Source organism: Phyllostomus hastatus, unplaced genomic scaffold (assembly GCF_019186645.2).
Source record: "Phyllostomus hastatus isolate PE091 unplaced genomic scaffold, TTU_PhHast_1.1 phas_contig_86, whole genome shotgun sequence".
In the NCBI taxonomy this organism is placed as follows: Eukaryota; Metazoa; Chordata; class Mammalia; order Chiroptera; family Phyllostomidae; genus Phyllostomus; species Phyllostomus hastatus.
Genome location: NW_025333977.1, coordinates 32,540,393 through 32,562,984, shown reverse-complemented (window position 1 = coordinate 32,562,984; position 22,592 = coordinate 32,540,393). Strand labels below are relative to the sequence as shown.

The following is a 22,592-nucleotide window of genomic DNA, read 5'->3' as shown; positions in this document are numbered from 1 at the left end:
AGAAAATTTGTTGCAAATAAAGAAGCCCACCCACCCACCCATGAACCATTTACAAGTGGCCAATTTATGTTCCATCACCCTTGATTTAATGTACATTTGTTTCTTTTTTAAATCCTCCCCAAGGATACATTTATTAATTTTGAGAGAGGGGAAGGTGTGTGAGGACAGTGGAGGGAGAGAAACATTGGTCAGCTGTCTCACATATGTGCCACCACCGAGAATCAAACCTGCACCCCAGGTGTGTGCCCTGACTGGGAATTAACCCTCCAACCTTTTGGTGTTCCGGACAATGCTCCTAAGCCCCCTGACCAGGGCAAGAATAATACTTTATATTTAATACTTTTTTTTAAAAAAGGTTTTATTTATTTTTAGAGCGAGGGGAAGGGAAGGAGAAGGAGAGGGAGAAAAACATCAATGAGAGAGAAACATGGATCAGCTGCCTCTCCCATGTGCACCAACTGGGGACAGAATCCTCAGCCCAGCCATGTGCCCTGACTGGGAATTGAACTGGTGACTTTTGGCTTTGCAGGATGACACCCACCCCTCTGAGCCATACTGGTCAGGGCAAGAATACTTTTGAATTTTTTGAAAGTTTAAGAGCACTTTTAGGGCAATGAAATGACTCTGTATGATGCTATAATGGTGGATACATGTTACACATTTGTCCAAATCCACAGAATGTATGACACCAAGAGTGAGCCCTAGTGTAAACTATAGACTTTGGGTGATAACGTGTCAATATAGGTTCATCAATTGTAACAAATCTACCACTCTGGTAGGGGGTGTTGACAATAGGGGAGGCTATGCACGTGTAGAGATTGGGGGTACATAAGAAATCCATGTACATTTCCCTTAATTTTGCTGTGAATCTAAAACTGCCTTTTAAAAAGTCTATTTTTAAAAAGAATTTTGCTTCTTGCAAGAAAATTACATCTCTACAGTGTATTGATTTGTGTAGTATAATCATGATTACCTAAAAATGGCAAAGGATTATACACTGCATAACGCTATAAGAAAGCTTTTTATCAACTGCAAAGAAAATGAGGGGAAAAGAAAAACTGAAGCTTATTGTTATAAGTATCAAAACTCTCACAAAATCACAATGAAACATTATATATTCTTCCTGATGAGAGTATGTAACACTAATATATGCATTATTCTGGTGCAGGGATGGGGTGGCGAGTGGTGGAGACAAAAGCAGGATTCACAGGGCAGACAGAGGATGGTGGTGTGGATGAAGTAAGATTAACAAGAACTGTGAAGGATAATTGTTGAAGCTGGGTAATGTGTATATAGGGGTTCTTTATTCTGTTTTTCTATTCTTGTACATGTTTGCAATTTTCATAATAAAGTTTAAAATTTATGCCACAAAATATACAGCATGATTTTTTTTAAGTTCAAGATTAAGCCTTACTATAGCAACAGAAATGGACAACTACATCTTGACCTCGCTGACAGGGATGTCCAAACAGTGCCCCACCACATTTTGGCTCTCAACTGAGCATCACCAGGTGTTCCAACCAAAGGAACTACACACACCACCACATTGTACAAAGACTTGCTATGGGCTCTCCAGTGAAGTGAAGCTATGGGGCTGAGGATTCCACAAACTTTTCTGAGTGTCACTATTGTGTGTCTGGCTTCATGGTGGCCCCACGAGGGATTCTGGGATGAATCCCTTGTACTGCAACTTTCATGCAACAGATGCTCATTTTAAGGCAGAATGCGGCCAGCACTCCAAGGGGGTGGAAGCAAATAACCATGGGAACCAGGAGAAAGAGGAGATTATTTTGGAAGGACTTTAAAAATAATATTTTTATTTTAATTTAGAGAAAGGGGAAGGGAGGAAGAGGAGAAAAATATTGATGTGAGCAAGAAATATCAACTGGCCACCCTCTGCAAGCACCCCCAACCTGGGGACTGAACACAGAGCCCACAACCCAGGCATGTGCCCTGACTGGGAATAGAACCGGCCATCTCTCAATTTGCAGGATGCCACCCAACCCACTGAGCCACACTGGCCAGGGTGAGGAAGGACTTTTTTTAAACAAAGTAAGTTACCTGGAGACAGCCTATGCTCCTTCCCTTCTTCCTTTAGCAGGAATTGCCCTAATTTCTTTTTACTTTTCTGACACTGTCTACCTTGATTTGTATATAGCCTTTTCTATAAGTTCAACTGTCCTTTTGAGTTGTGGGTAATTTTGCCTTTTCTATGCAGTTCAATGCATTTTGCTGCACAAAATTTGTCTATGTTTTCACTGCCTCAGAAGCACAAAATCTCCAATACTCAACAGGCTTTAGGAAATACAATACTGAGAGAGATATATAGACAGAGATGATAGATAGTTGATGTCAAAATTCCTAGCATGATAACTTATCTACACAAGAATTCTAAGATATTGCAGAAAAATAAAGATACTCTATATGAGGGGATAAAAGTTCAAGGAAGTTTATAAAATGTGTGAATGAGAATACTAAGTGCAAAGAACTACGTCGGTTCTTTAATGAGTAACTGCAGCCTCGATACATCCTTTCAGACTCTGTAAGGTTTCCTTGCTTCTTTTTTCTCTCTTGAAAATCTTTGCATGTACACAAAAGAAAGTTCCAAGTCAGTATGATTACGTTCTGATAACATAGGGGCCACCATTTATTTTGTATCTATTGTATGAAAATCTCTATATCAGGTGCTTTATACACATTATCCCATTTGATTATTACAGCTCTTTGGTATAAATATTCCAATTCCTATGTTACTAACTGAAAACTTAGATAATGTGAATGCACATGTTCATTGTAGCATTTATTCATAATAGTAAAAATTCAGAAGCAACCCAAATGGCTAAAAATAGGATGTTTAAACAAGCTATGGTACATGTACTCATACAAATTTTTTAAAGTATTTTCAGAGAGAAAGGAAGGGAGAGAGTAAGACAGGGAGAGAAACATCAATGTAAGAGAGGAGTATCAATTGGCTGCTTCTCATACACCTCCAACCAGGGAGCTGGCCAGCAACCCAGGCATATGCCCTGACTGGGAATCAAACCAATGACCCCCTGGTTCACAGGCCGGTGCTCAATCCAGAGCCACACTAGCCAGGGCTCATACAGATTTTTAAGAATGAAAACCATAATAACAATTACAAAAAAGCAAGTTTTTGAAATAAATATGCTAAGTTTGAAGGCAAATACAAAACAGCAAGGGTACCACAGCTATAAAATGCAATTATACATACTGAATCTGTGAATAAAGGCACACATACACACGGACAGTTGATATGGAGAATATATGTATCTATATATCTATATATCTCAGTTTTCACCAAGCCTGAACTTTAAACCACAATGTCAATTGTAGTGGTTGTAAAGTAAGACCACAAATTCCTTAATACTGTCCTCTGAAAAAGTGGAGCCCAACTGCCCTGCCCTTGAGTGTGGGCTATTTGAGTTGCTTCTTAACAACAGAATGTGGTGGGAGTGATAGGAGCAGGGGGCTTTATAAGACTAGGTCACAAAAGGCACGTGGCTTTTTTGGATGACCTGCTCTGAGGAAGCTGGGCACCATGCCGTGAGCACACTCAAGAAACTCTGGGGGAGGTTCACATGGTGAGGAACTGAGGCCTCCTGCCAGCAACCAGCAGATGAGCCCTCAGAACTTTACAAATGAATGGAGCTATGTTGCCTAAATGTGTATCTTTAGCCTAGCCTAAACCATGAGAGTGAGAAGCATAACGTAAACATATTTAGCAATACATTATTTTTCATGTAATATGTCTATTATGTTTTTCATTAACCTTGAGACACTTTATCAGGTAAAGTGGTTCTAAACTTAAAGCAATAGGTCCAAGTTAATCTGAATAACAAAAAGTGCAGCGATCACACTAGAGTCCAAATAAGTCTGAAAATACAGGTAAAGTCATGTACTTGTTAGTATTAAAGCCTTAGTTTTAAGTTTTCTGCAAGTTCACAGCAGTTGGGCATTTTTTTCATTCTTATGATCAAGTCAGCCAAGGGATGCCCTCTGGCTCAAAACTCCTGCTTCCTTATTTCATCTGTCCTACACTGCACTGATCCAGCCCCTTCCTTGATCTCAAAAAGCAGAAATAAAAGCAACATAAATCACTAGTATGTGACTTTATTAAAGATTTGAGATACTGTAACTGGAAGAGGGTTTTGCACCTCAGAAATGCAAATAACTTCAAATCAAAGAATAGACTGCCACCATTCTTAAATGTCCTTTAGACACCCCACCTTTGGGAAACTGGCACTGGTCCCTTACCTCCTTCGCTGAGGTGTTCCAAACTCAGGACACACGCATCTTTTCTCTTACCTTCTCTACCCCACGATATCTCATCTTCCCACCACGTTTGAGAAAGCCAGATACCCCTGACTGCTCCCCGCCCTCCCCCTTGCAGAACATTAGGGTTTTTAACAGGAACTCACCTTCCTTGGCAGGCATTCCTCCCATCCCTGTGTATCTCTTAATCCTTTCAATAACCTTATGCAAATTAGCATCCCATCTTATCCAGAGGGAAATTGTACTTTTAAGACATTATAGAACTAGGTCCAGGACACTGAGCTAGTAAGTGGTGGGGCCAGGCAGGGTGGCTAGCCCTGTCCAGGCCCAGGGTTCAGGCTTTGGCCATATTTTCCCTAATAGGCCACCTCCAGGGGAGACCCTAAAGGGATCGCTTCATGAACATGGAATCAAAACAAGGAGATTAGTGCCACGATTAGAACTTTGAGCGGACCACACTCTAAATGCCTGCTTGACCCATTCATTTCTACAGGAAAGCCTCTAATTAGAAACTCTGGGGTTTGAAGCAGCCTCCAGGCTACCCTTCTGGGCAGTGCTGGGATGGGCACTGTGGATTGACATGTCCCTCCTTTAGGCAACTTGGATCAGGCAGACTTTAAAAAGGTGTTGGCACCTGTCATTTTGGCAGAAGCATCGTGACTAAATACGTTAGTTTTTAGCCACAGGGAATCAAACTATGTCTCACTAAAAATTAATAAAACAGTGAGGGTTGCAATGAATACTAATAATCATTGAAATGGTTAACATTTATGGAACTACTAGGAAGCATACTGGGTTTTGTTTGTATTATCTTGTTTAATATTCACCATAACCTTACAGTGTAAGGACCATTATTATTCTCATTTTACAGACCTGGACACTGAGGCATTAAGAGGCTTAATTTGCCTCTAATATCACACAGATACTACCTAACAGAATTCAGACTCAAATTTCTTTCTTTCTGACTCCACAGTTGGCTCCCTAATTTACAAGCTAAAAACAAGTTAAATCAGATTCAGTCATTTCCTCATTCCAGGTTCAAAGTACTTCCCTAAAAGGACAGACAGTAACATGACCCTGAGCGTACTCATGGCCATGTGTGACATGAGAATGTCACCCACTGTATGAATAAATGTGGAACAAAGTTGGGAACAGTGATCTGGAGAGGTGTGAGAAGCCTGGGGACCCAGATACCTTGGTTCTTGTCCCCTCTCTGCAGGCAGAGTTATCTGAACCTAAGCAAGACACCTACTACCATTCTGCCTCAAGCTCCAGTTCTGTAAAATGAGAATAATTCATCAGGAACATCTTAACACCAGACTATGGGGAAGACACGACCAAAAGTGAACATTTGAGAAAGATTCCTGTGTTAAAAATGCTGTAGCATGGGTTGACAAATATTTATTCTAATTTAGGGTTTCAAAGACCTCTCTATATGCAGTAAAGCAGAAATCACTTTCAAACCACCCATTTATTTAACATAAAGAAAAGAGAAACCTAGAATTACTGACAGGGCATGACCTATACATATTATTAGAATGGGCTTAAATTGCATGATTTCTGCCTTACCCCATGCAACTCAGCAGGTGCCAGGCGTCTCACACTGTGTTCCTGCACGTACACTTCCTGATGCCTGGCTCTGCAGATGCGGGCTGTGGGTGGTCCTCCTGGGGCATCATCTTGATGACAGCCTGGAATATCTGTGTGCACATGTGCAAATGCGTGTGTCTTCAGAGAAGGCCCCAGGCTGCTGCTCTATCACTCCATGAAATGACACCCTTTGGATCTACAGCTCTTTACAGTTTACATAAGATTTTATTTAGCTTACACGGGGCTTTGTCTCATTTAACCCTCCCAACTACCGAAAGCAGCAGGCAAGACGAATTGTGTTATACCCACTTTATGGGTAAGGATAATTTACTTGGGAGAGGTTGACTTGCCCAAGATGCCATTAGTGGAAGAGCTGGGCTAATGCCACCACATGACTTTTCCACTATACCACGTGTTTTTAGTCATTAATTTAACAAACAGCTTCACTGAGCGCCCAGTGTGTCAGCCTATGCCAGGTACTCCTACTCATCAGCTTGCTCCCCTGACAGAATCCTGTCCAAACCCCCTACCTCCCACCCATGCCCCATGGGATGATGAGTTTTAAGAGATGGAATGGACAAACTCCAACTATTGAGCAGATCACAGTAGGAGTTAGTACAGAGCAGCAGGTAGTACAGCAGGAGTTAAGAGCTGCACTCCAGAACCAGACTGGCCTGAGTCCTAGTCCTGCCACCTGCTATGTCAACTTACTGTTTTTTCATCTATAAAGTGAGAATAGGGTTGTGAAGATTGACTGAGTTAGTGCAGATAAAGGACTTACTTCTTATTGTGCCTACTACACAATAAGAGCTCAATAAATATTTACTGTCATTATTTCCTTAGTACTGTCATGAAAGGAAATGAGGAGAGGCCTAACAACAAAAAAGGCCCAGAAAAAGGAGTTCTTCCCTGGACCACTCCTTGCCGAGCCCTCCCTCGTCTCCACCTGCACCATGTGGACCCCATGCCCTTTAGGACTGCATTTTGGTTATGGCCTTATCTCTTGCTCTCTCCAATATCATTCTTCACTTTTCCTCAAATTATTTCCCCAAAACACTTATTTCTCAAGCATTTTTATTGAGCACCTGTCTACATGCTAGGCACTCTAGTAGATGCTGTCACGAGCTGCCCAGACCGCCTTCTTTCAGGAGTGAAGGACCTGCTGCCCTAGCTCCTGAGAGTGCTGATGGCAGAAAATTTTCAGCTGCTAGCCCCTTCGGGGAAATGGCCTCCACTGAAAATGTCCTCTCAACTTCACATCTCCTTCTGGTAGCAGCCGGTATTCAAAGACTGATCAACTCAGCAACACAAGGGCCTGCCTGAGCCATTGCCTCAGGACAACTCTGCAGGGCTACTCAGCTCCAGAATGTGGGGCTGATGGAGGCCTTCATGGCTGTTAAACTTCTCCCTCTGCTCAATCCTGGTGTTGGTCCCAGGAGCAGCTCCAATAAACACCTTGCATGCTGATCTCTTCACCTGTGGCAGGCACAGAAGACACACAGGTGAGTAAGCCATGTCTGGCGTTATAGGCCATCAAGGCAAAGTGGGATCTACAACTTTAATAATGGCAAGCAGCTCATAATGGGGGAAGCACAAGGTACAACGAAGTCTATCTGGAGGGGGGTGGGGTTGAGGGGAGTCCATCACTCCTGATTCAGGGACCCGTAGAGGCCCTTCAGCCAGGCTGTGAACCCAGCCTGGTAGGCCCCTTTGAGGCTGGTGCAGAACAGGGAGCTGTTGATGCTGACCAGGCTATTTTTGGTTTGTATCTGTAGGTGGGCTAGACCCGGACCTAGGGAATGGCTTTTACTAGAATGCTACATTCTAAAATGACAACTACACCCTGGCTGGTGTGGCTCAGTGGATTGAATGCCAGACTGTGAACCAAGGGGTTGCTGGTTTAATTCCCAGTCAGAGTACATGCCTGGGTTGTGGGACCAGATCCCTATTTGGGGGCTCACAAGAGACAACCATACACTGATGTTTCTCTCCCTTTCTCCCGCCCTTCCCCTCTCTAAAAATAAACAAAATCTTAGAAAAAAAAAATGACAAACTAGCCTGGGGCATGGGCAGCAAGGGTAAAAGGCATCTCTCCTATTTTATGCTAAATTTGCCTGCAAACCAGTAAGAACTCTGCAAAATTTTGGCTATGGCCAATAAATCTCTAGATAGTAATAGCACACTGAGACCAACCATTCTGAGTGGCATCTTTGAGTGCCTTGTAATCTGGTACTAAAGGACCCATAACGCCTCTACACTGTCTCCCACTGCGAGACCAGCCAGGGTGCCTGAGAAGGCCAGCAGGTCAGGGAGGCCAGGAAGTCAATGCAGATCCTGTGAACCAAGGACTTTCAACCTGGCTGGCTCCTCGGCTTTAAGGCCTGGTGACAGCAAGGCAGCTTCAGCATCTGCAGCTGTGGAAGGACCAGCTTCCCAATGGCTGGGGTCAGATAGGCCCTCCACAGCACAAAAGGTGTGGCTGCTGCAATGAGCAGTCTGTAGTGAACAAGGGTGGCTTCCGAACCTCCCATGTCAGATTCCTCTCCTCTCTGCCCTGTGCTTTCTGGAACGGAGCTGACATTGTCTGAATGTTCTCTCAAGACAATTATTTTCTGACAACTCCCTTCCTCTAACCTCCAATAATTCCCCCTATACTTATTATAGTCTTTCTCAGCTGCTACAATTCATTCATCCCAATTTTCTGAACGCCTGCAGTGTAGGTCTATATACAGACTCTTCCCATGTTGTTCATAGAATCATGAAATAGGAAGCCAAGCTGAAAGAGATCCTCTCTCTAGAGCCTGGAAGAGCCGAACAGTCACAGAGACTGGGAACTCACTTTTCCCACCACACTCCTTCAAATCATAGCCCGGTCACACAAGACTCACTTTGTGAGTGCTTCGTATTATGTGCTTGTCAGCTAATCCTCAACACAATCCTACAAAGAAATCAAGCAAGAGGTGTTCAAAAAGGTTAAGTGATTTCCTACTCAGCTAATATTTCTTACTCTGGTGACCCCCCCTCCCCCGTCACCAGTAATGACACTGGGACTTGATCTTAGACCCACCTCCAAAGCTTTGTACCAAGTCACCTACCTCTAAAAGAAGCAGATTCTGTGTCACAGAACCCTTTAGTTGTACTCCCACCAACTCTAAGGAGTTGGGAGAACTCATATGAAGATTCACAAGCTTGTGAAGTGTGAAGGGGCTGAGAGCCTGGCAAACAGGTAAACACATATTACATACCAGATGGCCCCCAGCTGGCCCATCTGCAGGGCTGGGGTTGGCAGAAAGTAATGGAGACTGTGAGAAGGCTCTTCAGAGTGTGAAAATGCACAGCCACAGACACAGCTGGAAGAACATTTCCTCTGGGCTGCTGAAAGGGAGTGAGGGAGGCTGAGGAGGCAGGCCGATTAGTGGCTCTACTGCTGGCTTCATCCATCCAACACTGCTTGTTCTGCGGGCAAAGCAAGAGCCTTCCTGCCTTTACTTTCCTTTACTCCAAAACACGTCACTCTCTCCCAGCTACCTATACCATAATATTCTTAGCAGCTGAGTTAAAATTCCTTGGCTGAGCTTTGTGACTATAGTTCTCTAAGAAGCCAGCAAGTTCCTTCTGCTGACTGGTTTCTCCACTACCAAGAGCAAAACAATGCCTCTGTGTTAGTGTTTTCTGCATAGCAATTTCATATAGCAGCTAGCCCTCAAAAAACAATATTTATAAATTATCTGTTAAACACTCTCCCTTAAAGACTGCTTAATTTGAAAAAGAAAGTGCTCTATTTCTTCCCATTGGACCACATTTTCAATTCCTTACTTCCTAGCCACTCCTCCATGGTTAGAGGACAAATAAATGAAACCACTCATGCAAAACACTGACAAAGACAATTTCTCTTCATCCCCTTCTGAAGGTCTGTATCAGAGATATAGGGTGAACCTGGGCCAGAGACCACAGGAGAAAGCAGTTGACAAACCATGTGTAAAGCCACAGGATTACAGATTCAGTTTACTCTACCAAGCAGTGAGGCTGGGATGGCAGAATCCAAGACCCTTTCAGCTGGGGCTGAGCCCATACTATTGGGACCGGCACCACAGCAATGTAACACACTGCCTTTCATTCCAACAACACAGCCCATTGCAAGGTCAGGCAGGTGACCTCCCAGCCCCAGCGGCTTACTGATGTCTCCTTCCAGGAACAAGGCTGGTGATACAACTTCTTCCTTGTGACTGATACAAGTGTCATAGGAAAATGTCAAATCAGAGAGCCCACACCCCTTAACACACCGCAGCCCAACCAGGGAACAGCAGAGACGAGGCAGGAAGATTTAATTTACACAGCAGCCACTTGGGGCCCAGTCAGACCTGGGGCAGTGGGGAATCTATAACCCCAGAGGGCACCCCCCACCCCTTCCACTTAGAAGACCAGTCCTCACAGACCCTTAGATGGGGCTCCCTGGATTGTGCAGAGAATGCTCCAGTCAAAAGGAGAGATTTGGGGATAAGGCTGTTCCCCAAGTCAGGGGAGGTCCATGGCCAAGAGATGGTTGCCTACATGGTGGCCCAGGGGTCTGAGAGACCAGTCCATGTCCTGGGCAGTCCTCAGCCTATTGGGCCTAGAGAAAGCCCTCACGGCGGAACTGTTCCTGGAGAAGGGCACGGTATTGGTCAAAGCCCCCCTCGACCCGGGTGACGCCACCTCCTTCGCACACCCACAACTCCCGGCACACCAGTCTGATGAAGCGCTCATTGTGGGACACCAGAATCACGCCACCCTGAAAAACAGGAGACCACAGGCACTTGCGGGGAAGGCCCTAAGAGGCGCTGAAGTCTGGGGAGAAGTGAGCAGGATGAAGGCACACTGACCCTGAAACTGTTGAGAGCGCGGCCCAGAGCCTCAATTGTCTCCATATCCAGGTGGTTTGTGGGTTCATCCAGAATGTAGAAGTTGGGGCTGGAAGGCAGAATGCAGCAAGGCAGGCAGTTATGGGGGGTGGGAGAAACATGAACTCCTCTGATACAAAGAAAAGAGAATCATTTTCTACTAGAAACTTTAGAAAACGTGGCCTCACCAGAGCATGGTCATCTGAGCAAAGGCTACCCGGCTCTTCTGGCCCCCAGACAAGCTGGCAACAGGGCGCATAGCCAGTTCTCCAGAGATGCCATACCGGCCCAGCTGGTGACGGTACTCCTCCTCAGGCCGTCCTGGAATAGGTACCATCCCATCATGGCCCAACTCTCTCCCTTCCCTCTTCCCCCAGCCCCAACTCCAAATGCCCATGTCCTTATACCTAGACTTGGGGTGGCTGCTTAGCACCTCCCCAAGACAGGCCTAACTGTAGGTGGCTGCCCTGGCCCTCCTTTCTCAACTCCAATCCCTAACACACCAGGAAACTTGCGTGACAGCAGTTCCACAGCACTGACATTCAGGTCCAGCTGTTCCACATGGTGTTGGCTGAAATAGCCAATCTTCAGATTCCTGCAAGGAGATAAAAAAGGTGGAAGAGGGGATGAAAAGTAATGACCATAAAGAAGGTAACTACAAGTGTGTGACAGAGAGTGGAGGTGCGGACCCTACCTGTGAGCGTGTCTGATACCCCGAATAGGTGTTAGGTCCCCCATAAGCAGCTTCAGCATGGTCGACTTCCCAGCCCCATTTTCCCCAACCTATAAGAAACATAAGAACTTTAAAGAGTGTTTATGTATGGGGCACAGAAGAGAAGGAAATGAGGATTGATTGGACTTGGATAGTCCCAATGACTTTTTCAACAACTAAAGGATTTTTAAGAAACTAAACAGCCCTGGCTGGTGTGTCTCAGTGGATTGAGCACCGGCCTGCAAACCAAAAGATCACTGGTTCGATTTCCCGTCAGGACACATGCCTGGGTTGCGGGCCAGGTCCCTAGTTGGAGGCATGTAAGAGGCAACCAAATGATGTTTCTCTCAAATGTAGATGTTTCTCTCTCTAAACATCATCATAAAAAAAAAAACCCTAAAAAGAATAATGAAGTAGTAAGATGTAAAGAGAATCTAATACCTGACTACCTACTAAGTGCTAGTAACTTAATTCTTCCAATAACCAAGTGAGGTTGATGCTATCACCATTTTAATTGAGAAAACTGTTTAGTAATGAAGCTAGGAAACAGCAGACTCAGGATCTGAAGTCTGACCATGAAGCCCATGCTTTCTCCTCTATGCTCCATGGTTTGAGAAAACTGAGAGCTAAGACCAGTAAGATAAAATATTGCTTCAAGTATTCATAAAGTACCACATGGCATGGCAGGCTTTCATCTCTGCAGGGCAGCCCTGTGAGGCTGGAGGGTGGGGACAGTATAAGCATAGCAAAATCCTTGGCACAGGCTCTGATGCTGCTCCAGTGTAGCCTCTTCCCACGATAGCCCAAGAATCTGGGCTAATCCACAGCATGTATTGCAGGGAGAGGGGGAAGAGTTTCAGCTCATGGAACAGAAACATTGCAACCATACCACACAGATGCGGGACTCAAGATCAGCAGAGACGGAGAGACGGCTGAAGATGATGTGTTTAGGTTCATAGTAGAAATCCACCTCATCAAGTTGTAAAATTGGTGGTGAAAACTTCTCAAACCCATCAGGGAACCTGCGGGATAGGAGGTGGTGGTGAAGAGCACAGGGGTGGCCAGAAACAAGCACTTCACACCAGCCTCCTGGCCCAGTACTCACTTCATCACTACTTCCAACTCCTTGTCCACAGGTTTCAGCTCTGGCCTGAGGAGAGAGTGGGCACTGTAATCATTTGTATTTATTCTATCACAAGTAATATACATTTAGAGAAAACTGAGAGAAAGCCTGTACCCCCACCACCCAGATAACATTCTTTTTTTTTTTAATTTTAATCATTGTTCAAATACAGTTTTCTCCCCAGATAACATTCTCATTTTTGAGTATAGTCACACACTATGTACCACCACTTTGGTCAATAAGACTGCACATATGAAAGTGGTCTCATGAGGTTATAATGGAGCTGAAACTTCCATCGCCTAGTAACATCACAGCAGGTCACACCAGCACGGCACTATGTATTACTCATGTGTTTGTTGTGATGTTGGTGTAAATAAATCTACTGCACTCCCAGTCATGTAAATAAAATACAGCACATCTAGTTATGTACAGCACATAATACTTGGTAATGATCATAACCGACTATCTTACTGGTTTATCTATTATATTGTACTTTTTGCCATTATTTGAGAATGTCCTCTTTCTACTCATGAAAAAAGTTTGCTGTAAAACAGTATGCTATTCCAACAGCAGCAGCTTCATACATCTCATGCTTATTGCATCTCTTGGTTGCATTATTTTCTCTTGTGCTTAATTTCACATTGTTTTATAAATTTAGTGTAACATAAGTGTAGAGTGTTTACAGAGTCTACAGAAGTGTACAGTAATGTCCTAGGCCTTCACCTTCACTCACCACTCACTCACTGACTCACCCAGAGCAACTTCCATTCATGGTAAGTGCCCTATACAAGTGTATCATTTTTTATCTTCTATATTGTATTTTTACTGGACTGCTTTATGTTTAGATATGTTGAGATACACAAATACTGACCATGTGTTACAATTGTCTGCAGTAGTCAGCACAGTAACATGCCATACAGACTTGTAGGCCTGGAGCAATAACAGGCTATATACCACACTGCCTAGGTGTGCAGTAGGCTATACCATCTAGGTTTGTGTAAGTGCATGCTGATGATGTTCACACAATGACACAACTGCCCCACAGTGTATTTCTCAGAATGTATCTGGTTAAGTGGCACACGACTGTACGTTCTTCTAGTTCACTATATGCTGAAAAAAAGAGGATTATCCTTTCTGCAGCTTTTTGCCCTAGTTAACACATCATGATGTTTCAGTGTCACAAAATGATTTTAGGCTCTCCTACCACCAGCACTTCTGGAAAGGCTGCTTTAAGATTATACTTTCAATGCTCATCCATAGTCATTAAGGCATGCAAACCAAAACCACAATGAGATAACACACCATGTCCACTAGGATGGCTAAAATTAAAAAGACAGACAATAAAAGTGGACAAGGGTATGGAGAAATTAGAACTCTCACACAGTGTTGTGGGAATGTAAATGGTGCAGCTGCTTTAGAAAACAGTTTGGCAGTTTCTCAAAAAGTTAAACAGAATTACCATGTAACCCAGCAATTCTACTCTTAAGTATGTACCAGAGAGAATTAGAAACATGTTCACATAAAAACTTGTATACAAATATTCATAGCAGCACTATTCATAAGGGCCCAAAAAAGAAAATCTAAATGTCCACCAACTGATGAATCAATAAACATTATCTGGCCATAAAAAGGAATGAAGACTTCTGGTCAACATGGCAGCACAGGTAAACAAGGCTCACCTCTTCTCATAACCACATCAAAATTACAACTGCAAAAAAACCCAAAAACCAAAACCATCACTCAGGAACCTTCAGAAATAGAGGTGAATGGAAGTCTTGACAACTACGGAATCAAAGAAACCACATCCATCCAGACTGGTAGGAAGGGCACGAACATGGAACTGGCTGGTGCCTCACTCACGTGTAGTGGATAAAAATTCTGGAGGGATATGTCGGGAGCAATGAGTCCCAGCATTCCAGGACTAGGAAGATAAGTCTGCACAACTTCTGGCTGCAAAAACCAGTAGGGATGAAGTCGGTGGAAGAAACTGCTAAAGCTCCACACAGTTCCTCTTACAGAGCCCACACATGAACTCACCTACTCAGACTCACTCTCTCTGAGCTCTAGCGCTGGAGTAGCAGCTTGAAAGACACTAGTGATATATAGGGAGAAACTGAAGTGTCTGCATCAAGGCAAACAGAGGCCATTATCCCTTTACTAAACCCTTCCCTGACAGAGTTGGCAGGCTGATACACTATCTGAGACTCCATCAACTTGGATGACACTGTTTGACTCTCCTAGAAGATCCCTAGAGACTCTGCCCCACCCAACGTATGGACCCAAGCTATGTTTTTTTTATAAATGGCCGGTCTTGACTAATAGCTTCACATCTTTCTAAATCCTCTCAAACAAGTCACAGCTGGCCTCAGTGAGCCCCAGGCCTTGCACTAGCAGCAGCCAGCCTAGATTCACAGCTTGGCTTCGCCTGGGAATCTCCAAGCCCAGCACTAGTAGCCATCTCAGATTGCTTTATAGCTCAGGGAAGGTGGCCCCAGGCAAAACACAGGTTGGGGGCTGACCTTGGCCTGCACCACCCAGAAAATCCCAGGGCCAGTATACCCAGTGGAGAGCTACAGACCACACTGGAGCACCACCACCCTGCCCCTGCACAGCTGATCCTCCATGGAGGGTGGAGGTTGGTAGTCAGTGGTCACAGCCAGTCCTTGTAGCGGACTGGCCTGGATAAATCCCTCTCATTGATCTGCCCACAGCAAACAAGACCCAACTACAAGAGGAGGGTATACTCAGCACACACAAAGGGCGCACCTTGAGTACCCAGCTTGGGTGATATGGGAGGCTGTGTGTCACTGGACGCTACGGGACATCTGCTACATTAGGCCACACAACCAAGACACGGAGTCAAAGCCGCTCTACCTAATACATAGAAACAAACACAGGGAGGCTGCCAAAATGAAGAGACAACGAAACATGCCCCAAATTAAAGAACAGATCAAAACTCCAGAAAAAGAACTAAACAAAATAGAAATAAGCAATCTATCAGATGCAGAGTTCAAAACACTGGTTATAAGGATGCTCAAGGAACTTAGTAGGGCCTCTACAGCATAAAAAAGATCCAGTCAGAAATAAAAAATAAACTAACTGAAATAAAGAAGAGTTTACTGGGACACAACAGTAAAGTGGATGAAGCTGAGAATCAAATCAATGATTTGGAACATAAGGGAGCAAAAAACAACCAATCAGAACAACAAGAAGAAAAAAGAATAAAAAAAAAGAGAGAGAGAATAGTATAAATAGCCCTGGTTCAACTTGAAGAGGTCCAACAGTCATGTCATAGGAGTGCCAGAAAGAGAAGAGAAAAAGCAATGTATTGGGAATCTGCTTGAAAAAAATAATGAAAGAAAATTTCCCTAATTTGGTGAAGGAAATAGACATGCAAGTCCTGGAAGCACAAATAATCCCAAACAAGATGGATGCAAAAAGGCCCACTCCAAGACACGTCATAATTAAAATGCCAAAGTTTAAAGATAATAGAGAATCTTAAAAGCAGTGAGAAAAGAAGTTGGTTACCTACAAAGGCGTTCCCATAAGCCTGTCAGCAGATGTCTCAAAAGAAACTATGCAGGCTAGAAGGGACTGGCAAGAAATATTCAAAGTCTTCAAAACCAAGGACCCCTACAGCCAAGATGGCTCTACCCAGCAAAGCTATCAATTAGCATCAAAGTGCAGACAGAGCTTCCCAGTCAAGAAAAAACTAAAGTAATTCATCGTCACCAAACCACTACTATATGAACTGTTAAAGGGACTTATTGGAAAAAGGAGATCAAAACTTGGAAAAAGGAGATCAAAACTATGAACAATAAAATGGCAAAAAATCTGTTATCAACAGCTGAATCTAAAAAACAAGCTAAGCAAACAAGAACAGAGACAGAATTGTGGATAGAGAGCATTTTGATGGTTGTCAGATGGGAGAGTGGTGTGGAGAATGGGTAAAGAGGTGAGGGGATTAAGAAGTATAGCTAGGTAGTTACAGAATAGCCATGGGATGTAAAGTACATCTAGGAAATGAGTAGCCATTCCATATAAGCATGACCCGTGGATGTGAACAATGGTGGGAGGATTGCCTGAGGGAGTGGTGGATGCTGGGTGGAGGAGGGCAAAGGTGGGAAAAAAATCAGGACACCTGTAATAGCATAATCAATAAAATATAATTTAAAAAAGAAATAAAATGCCAGGTTTCAAATACTCAGAAAACAAAACAAAATAAAAAAATAAAGGGAATGAAGTACTGATACGTGCTATGACATAGGAGACCCTCAAAAACATTATGCTAAGCAAAAGAAGCCAGACACAAAGGTCACATTGTATGAATCCTATATATTAAATGTTCAGCATAAGCAAATATATACAGACAGGAAGTAGATTAGTGTTTGCCTAGGCCTGGGGCAACATTAACTCTGAGAGCAGTATAAAACATTTTACTTTCCCACAGCATAGGAAGTTATAGTTGGTTTCTAGAAAGGGGGAGGCCTAGAATGGAAAAGCAAGGAGTGGCCTGCAAAACAAGGCAAGAAATTAAGAGAACAGGAGTCAGACCCTGGTCACGGACACTGTACTCACAGCTTCTCCAGCATCTTGAGTTTACTCTGCACTTGAGAGGCTCTGTTGGCATTGTAGCGAAACCGGTCAATGAAAACCTGTGGATAGATGAATGCAGGCATTGCTCTGGCTCCCTCACTCCCTCCAATACCCATGGGAGGGGAGCCCTCAGCCCTGCCTGCTTCCAAACCTGGATGTGCTGGCGATACTGCTGCTGTGCCTCATATTCACGCTGCTGGTTCAGTAGACGCTCCTGCTTGCTCTTGATAAAGGTCTCAAAATCTCCCCGGTAACCATCTAGCCGCTGGCTATGCAGATGGATGATGTCTGTGGCTATGGCATTCAGGAAGTTTCGGTCGTGGGAGACAACCAGAATTGTGGAGGGCCATGTCTGAGGGGTCATAGGACAGTAGGCCCAGTTTGGGAGGGCAGTCAGCTCCCAGCCCCCAGGTGTCTTGGAGGCAGACTTTCCCTAGACCTACTCCAGCACCTGGAGGCACTCACCTGCAAGTAATTCTCCAGCCATAAGATGGCCCTTACATCCAGCATGTTTGTGGGTTCTGGAAAAGTGAACACATTTGGGATTGAAGGACTAGAGCACCAGGAAACATGGGTGTTACCACCTTTCCCACTTTCACACTCACCATCTAACAGCAGAAGGTCTGGCCTATGGAAAAGAAGAATGCAAGGCTTGAAGTTTTAGGCTTGAAGTTATTGCTGCCTCCCAAGAGCCAAAGTCCATCCCCCACAGTATGCATAAATAGGCCCGGAAGACTCACCTAGCAAACAGGGCCCGGGCAAGGGCCAGTCTCATCCTCCAGCCACCTGAGAACTCCCTGGAGATAGACAGAGCCACATCAGAGGTGGGTCTCACCAGCACCAGCAGAGGCAGAACCAACAGTAGTCAGAGTCAAGAATGGCAAGGGTCACTCACCGGGTGGGCTGCTGCTGCATTTTAGGGGTAAAGCCCAGTCCAGCAAGAATGACCGAAGCCCTAGAAGTGAAGTTGAAGAACCCAGTTGGAATAGGTAACAGAAGGGAAAGGTGAAATGTGAAGGAAGGGGGAATTTCAAATACCTGGCAGGTGCCTTGTCAGCCTCAATTTCTTCTAATTTGGCATAGATTTCTGCCAGCTGTGCAGCTTCTGAGCCTTCAGCCCTGGGGTGGGAATGGGGGAAAGTGTAACCAGCCTGAGTGGGGGCAGACCAAGAGGCTGTCCTATACTCCCTGCAGTTTGAAAGCAGACCACTGGCTGACTTGTTGCTGGGACAAGAACAGAGTATTGGAAGAACCTGCTTACAGCATTGAGGGCCTTGGGCACTGTGGAAGGAACAAGGGCTTGAGAGCCTCTCAGTGCTAAGTTCTACACTCTGCTGCTCACTGGGATGAACATGCAAATTAGGGATTGTGACAGTAGGGCAGGCACTATGTGAAGGACAGCTGCTGCTAGTAGTCCTCAACCAAGTGCTTTCACCTGCCAGCAGCAATCTGGGCACTGAGCTCCCGCTCCCGCTGCAGGAGGTCTTTTCGCACAGTGTCACTCTCCAGCACACTCTGCAGGGCAGGGGTGTCATCTCCAACAACCTCCTGCTCTACATATAGCAGAGAAATATGTGCTGGAACCCGCAGGCTCCGGGTGGCCAGCATCTTCAGCAGTGTTGTCTTTCCGAGCCCATTCCGACCCACCAGGCCATAGCGGCGACCCCACGCCAGGTTCACATCCGCACCAGCCAGCAGTACCCTGCAAGGGTAGCAGGAAGAAGACAAAGGGGTGCTTTAGACATAAGTGTACTACAAGTTTAACAACAGAAACTTAGCCCCATTTCATCTCTCCAAACTCTCCTTTAATTGGAAAAAGAAAACCATCACACACACCCCCACTGCCACACCCTCACCTATCGCCAAAAGACACATCAAAGTTCTCAATTCGCACATCGTAGGATTTGTTCTTGCCAGATGATTCTAACCGACTCTCCTTTCTGCTGCCTGCTTGGCTGGCTGATGCTTCTTCCAAGACTCTTTTAAATAAAGAAAGGAATGGCTTTTGGCACTCCCGACCACCCTTCCATCCCTGTGGAGACTGCTTGCTCTCTTAAACATTTCATGCTAAACTCACAGAGGGTTGCTGGTCTTCAGTGTGTCCTTCTCTGAGCGTTTCTCCTGTTTTGCCTTTAGTCGAGCCTCAGCTTTCTCTAGCTTCTTTGCATTCACTGTCTAAGGGTCCAAACAAAACCATTTTCACCTTAGGGTGTAGGCTCAGAAAGGAAGCCCTCAGAGAGAGCACCTTAAGTGCTCTCTACCTACCCCTGATGACAGAAAACGACATTATCAGAATACCCCAGAAAAATAATGCAGTATTTAGAGACAGTCAACTCCTACCCCAACCATAAACAGCCCCCTCCCGTTCTTCCTGTTCCTCACCGAGGACTGTTCCCTCTTCAGTAGTCCTGGAAGGTTGGTGCCACAGTCTGTAGGCAATAAGAAAAGCGGTCACCTTCCCCCTGAGGGAAGGGAAACTAATATTTTGAGTAACCAATATAAACCAGACAGACATTTTCAGGAAAGCTTTACAATACGAAGCTGAACAATACTGAATATAGATAGCTATCCTCCTCCCCGCACTTAAAAAACTATTTCATATAAAGGATACAAGGCTGGAGCAAATAAGCAACTCTTACAAGAGCATGCAGTTTGTCTTGAAATCGCAAAAAGGGGTGGGGAACCCACGTTTCTCCAGCTCGAAAGCCCATATGCTTCCTACTATTGCCAAAGCTTGGAGAACCCTCCAACCCTACTCCCTTCATCAACCGGCTCTTTTGCCTTCAGTAAAGACAACAACTAGCTTCTACAATCTGGTCTTATGGAGAAGAGGGACCAGGAGTTCTGAGCTACAGGAGGCAGGTGGCTGGGGCCCAGGGGCTGAGAAAAGGATAGAGTGAGTAGCTGGTTCAATCTTCCCTCACACTCACCGTAGTTCTCCGTTATCTTTGACAACTGGATGGGGGCATCTAGCAGCACCTGGCTGTTTCCCTGGCTCTGTGGCTCAGCCCTTGACGGTAGGTACAGAAAGGGCGGAGTGAGGAGTTCAAGAAAAAGCTCTATGGCCATCAAAACTTCTTCCCTCACCCCCACCCCCGCACCGTCTCTTGGCGGTCCTCCCGCCCATCTCCACCCACGAATCCCCCCTGACCATCCACGTACAGGCGCAGAGTGTTGTACATGCGCTGACATACGGCTCTGATGCTCGCGTCATCTTTGCTGTCCCCGGACACCTCCTGCAACAGTTCCCCCACAGCTTCCACCAGGTCATCTACAGACTCGAAGTCCGCGCTGCCGCTGTGCAAGACGCCTGGGCCAGGCGTGCCAGGTTAAGTTAAATATCGGGTAGAATGAACATACAAGGAGTTTGGCGAGGGAACCGTGACTCCAGTCTGGGCTCCAGACCCAACGCGCCCTCGGGAGAAGAGGTCACACAGAGGAGAGGCCTAGTATCGGCCCCGGCACTGCCCTCCCTTAGTCTTCCCCTCCCGACTTCCACTTCGGCCTGCCCAGCGTGTTGATTCGGTTGGGCTTACCAGTCACGTAGTCGAAGACCTGTCCGTCGATTTCGGGAAACTCGCTCCGCAGGATTTCAGCGCAAGTCGCCATGTTCCAGTCAGGCTCCCTTCCGCCCAGTCTTGGAGAGATCCCGGACAAGGCCCGCCCCCTGCCCTTCCCCCGAAAGCTCGACCCTGGTTTCAAGGCGCACGCGTAGTGGAGACGTAAGAAAGGCGCGGACTGAGCGGAACCCAGTGGGCGGGGTCATGGGGGAGAAACGGTGCGCACGCGTGCTTCCGAGTCTGCACCGGGGCTGTTCTGTCTGTGCTTGCGCAACGCCTTTTCCGCTGAAAAATTAGCCACACGTGCGGGCCTCGCTGCCTTCAGGGAGGTGGAGATGACGGAGGCGGGCAGGGTGAGTGGGAAGTCGGACGTCTAAGGTCCAACGGGTGGGAACCTCCCGGCAGACAGGAGGTTGATAAAGCATATTGGCCTTACCGGTGTGGGTGCCCAGCCGGGTCCATTTTGGAGCCAGCCTGAGCTCTTTGCTGATTCACGCTGGTCCATGAACTCTCAGAAGCCCCTTGCGCTGTTCTGTGCAGCCGCGGGGAGTGTTACGGTTCCCAGATTTTATGGGCTTCTTGTCTCAGCTTGGTAGCCCGTCCGCCCACCCGCGAGCTCCAACTCAGTCAAAACTGCCTATTCAGTCCTTGCACCACTCGGCGCAGCCTCACTCACCGCCAAAGCGCAAGAAAACCACCAGATCTACAACATGGCCTGTTGAAATTCTGTGGTTATTCCCTACCTACACCCAAAACAGACTTATCTGTACCCTGAATCTCAGTAAATGACTCTAAGGCTACTTTTCACTGACTCTCAGAAGTTAACGATGCTTATACTGCTTCACAATTAAAGGGAACACTTCCAAACCCACTCTAAAATTGTCACCTAAAATTACACTATTCATTTATCCTTCTGAGAATCAGTCAATCCTGTTTTTAAAATAATGCTATAAAGCCCCTAGATCTAAAAAACCACTTCATAGGAAAACACTAAGAGGAGCTGACAGGGAAACTATGTACATAACTATCTGGTTTCTTCAACATTGCAAGAGCTGAGAACCTGTGATTTATAACGTTTAAGAAGCACTCACCAACTACAGTGGACTTTGTTTGGCTCCAGACACAATATTGTAAAAAGTTTCATAGGGCACTTGGATTAAGTGTGGACACAGACTGGATGTGATATTAAGAAATTGGCCATGAGTTGATAATTGTTTAAATTGGATGATGGGGCATGAGGGTTCATTATATTTTGCTACTTAGGTTTATTTTTTGAAAATTTCTAATAGATTTCTTAGGTTTAAAAAGGGTGAAACCAAGCAAGGGAAAATTTGTGAGGTAAATCTGCTTTTTTCTGCTCCAACCCACCAACAGAATATGGAACATCATACCCACCCCTCAAACACTTGGTACAGAAAGGAATTTTTGAAGACCCCAGGGAGTGAAATCTTCCCTTTTATAACCCACCCACCAAGATTTGGGAAGCGAATGGAATTAGGTCAGTTAGTTTCTCAGGAAGACTGAAAAAGAAAGACCACATGTAAACTTTGCTTAATCTCTAATTAGAAAACACCTGCCTGAAGCTACAGTGAATATGGGAAAGAATCTCTTCCCTCAGAGAACCGGGGCCTGGTTGGGCTGATTGTAGTTGAGGCTGTTTTCTGAAACAGGGAACCTGGGGTTAACACGAGTCAGGATTAGGGATCCGATGGCCTTGAAGGGGCCTAATAATTGAGACCAAGACAAGGGAAGAAGTCTTGAGAGAGTTCATAACAAAATCCTTAAAGCAGGCAGTGTAAGACATGGAAAGAGCAGTCCCACCAGTTTGCCTCCCCATG

At 45.4% G+C, this 22,592-nt stretch overlaps 1 protein-coding gene across 3 annotated transcripts; it reads right to left on the bottom strand.

Annotated features, from left to right (window-relative positions):
* Positions 1-2,618: 2,618 nt before the first annotated feature.
* ABCF3 (ATP binding cassette subfamily F member 3) lies at positions 2,619-20,876 on the bottom strand. 3 transcript variants are annotated; one of them, XM_045850804.1, is made up of 21 exons: positions 20,731-20,876; positions 20,357-20,504; positions 20,125-20,204; positions 19,577-19,623; positions 19,272-19,369; positions 19,051-19,173; positions 18,630-18,896; positions 18,233-18,313; positions 18,090-18,149; positions 17,935-17,991; positions 17,800-17,822; positions 17,660-17,715; positions 17,346-17,546; positions 17,177-17,253; positions 12,581-12,625; positions 12,365-12,497; positions 11,458-11,546; positions 11,267-11,358; positions 10,952-11,084; positions 10,746-10,833; positions 9,759-10,654 (listed from the first exon to the last, which is right to left on the bottom strand). In XM_045850804.1, exons 1-21 carry the CDS (start codon positions 20,801-20,803, stop codon positions 10,496-10,498), a joined length of 2,130 nt encoding a protein of 709 aa, XP_045706760.1. In that variant the 5' UTR covers positions 20,804-20,876; the 3' UTR covers positions 9,759-10,495. The 3 variants fall into 3 exon arrangements, with proteins under 3 accessions (XP_045706762.1, XP_045706760.1, XP_045706761.1); XM_045850805.1 differs by having other exon boundaries at positions 20,357-20,430; positions 20,731-20,872; XM_045850806.1 differs by lacking the exons at positions 19,051-19,173; positions 19,272-19,369; positions 19,577-19,623; ... (1 more) ...; positions 20,357-20,504; positions 20,731-20,876 and having other exon boundaries at positions 2,619-10,654; positions 18,617-18,729.
* Positions 20,877-22,592: the final 1,716 nt, after the last annotated feature.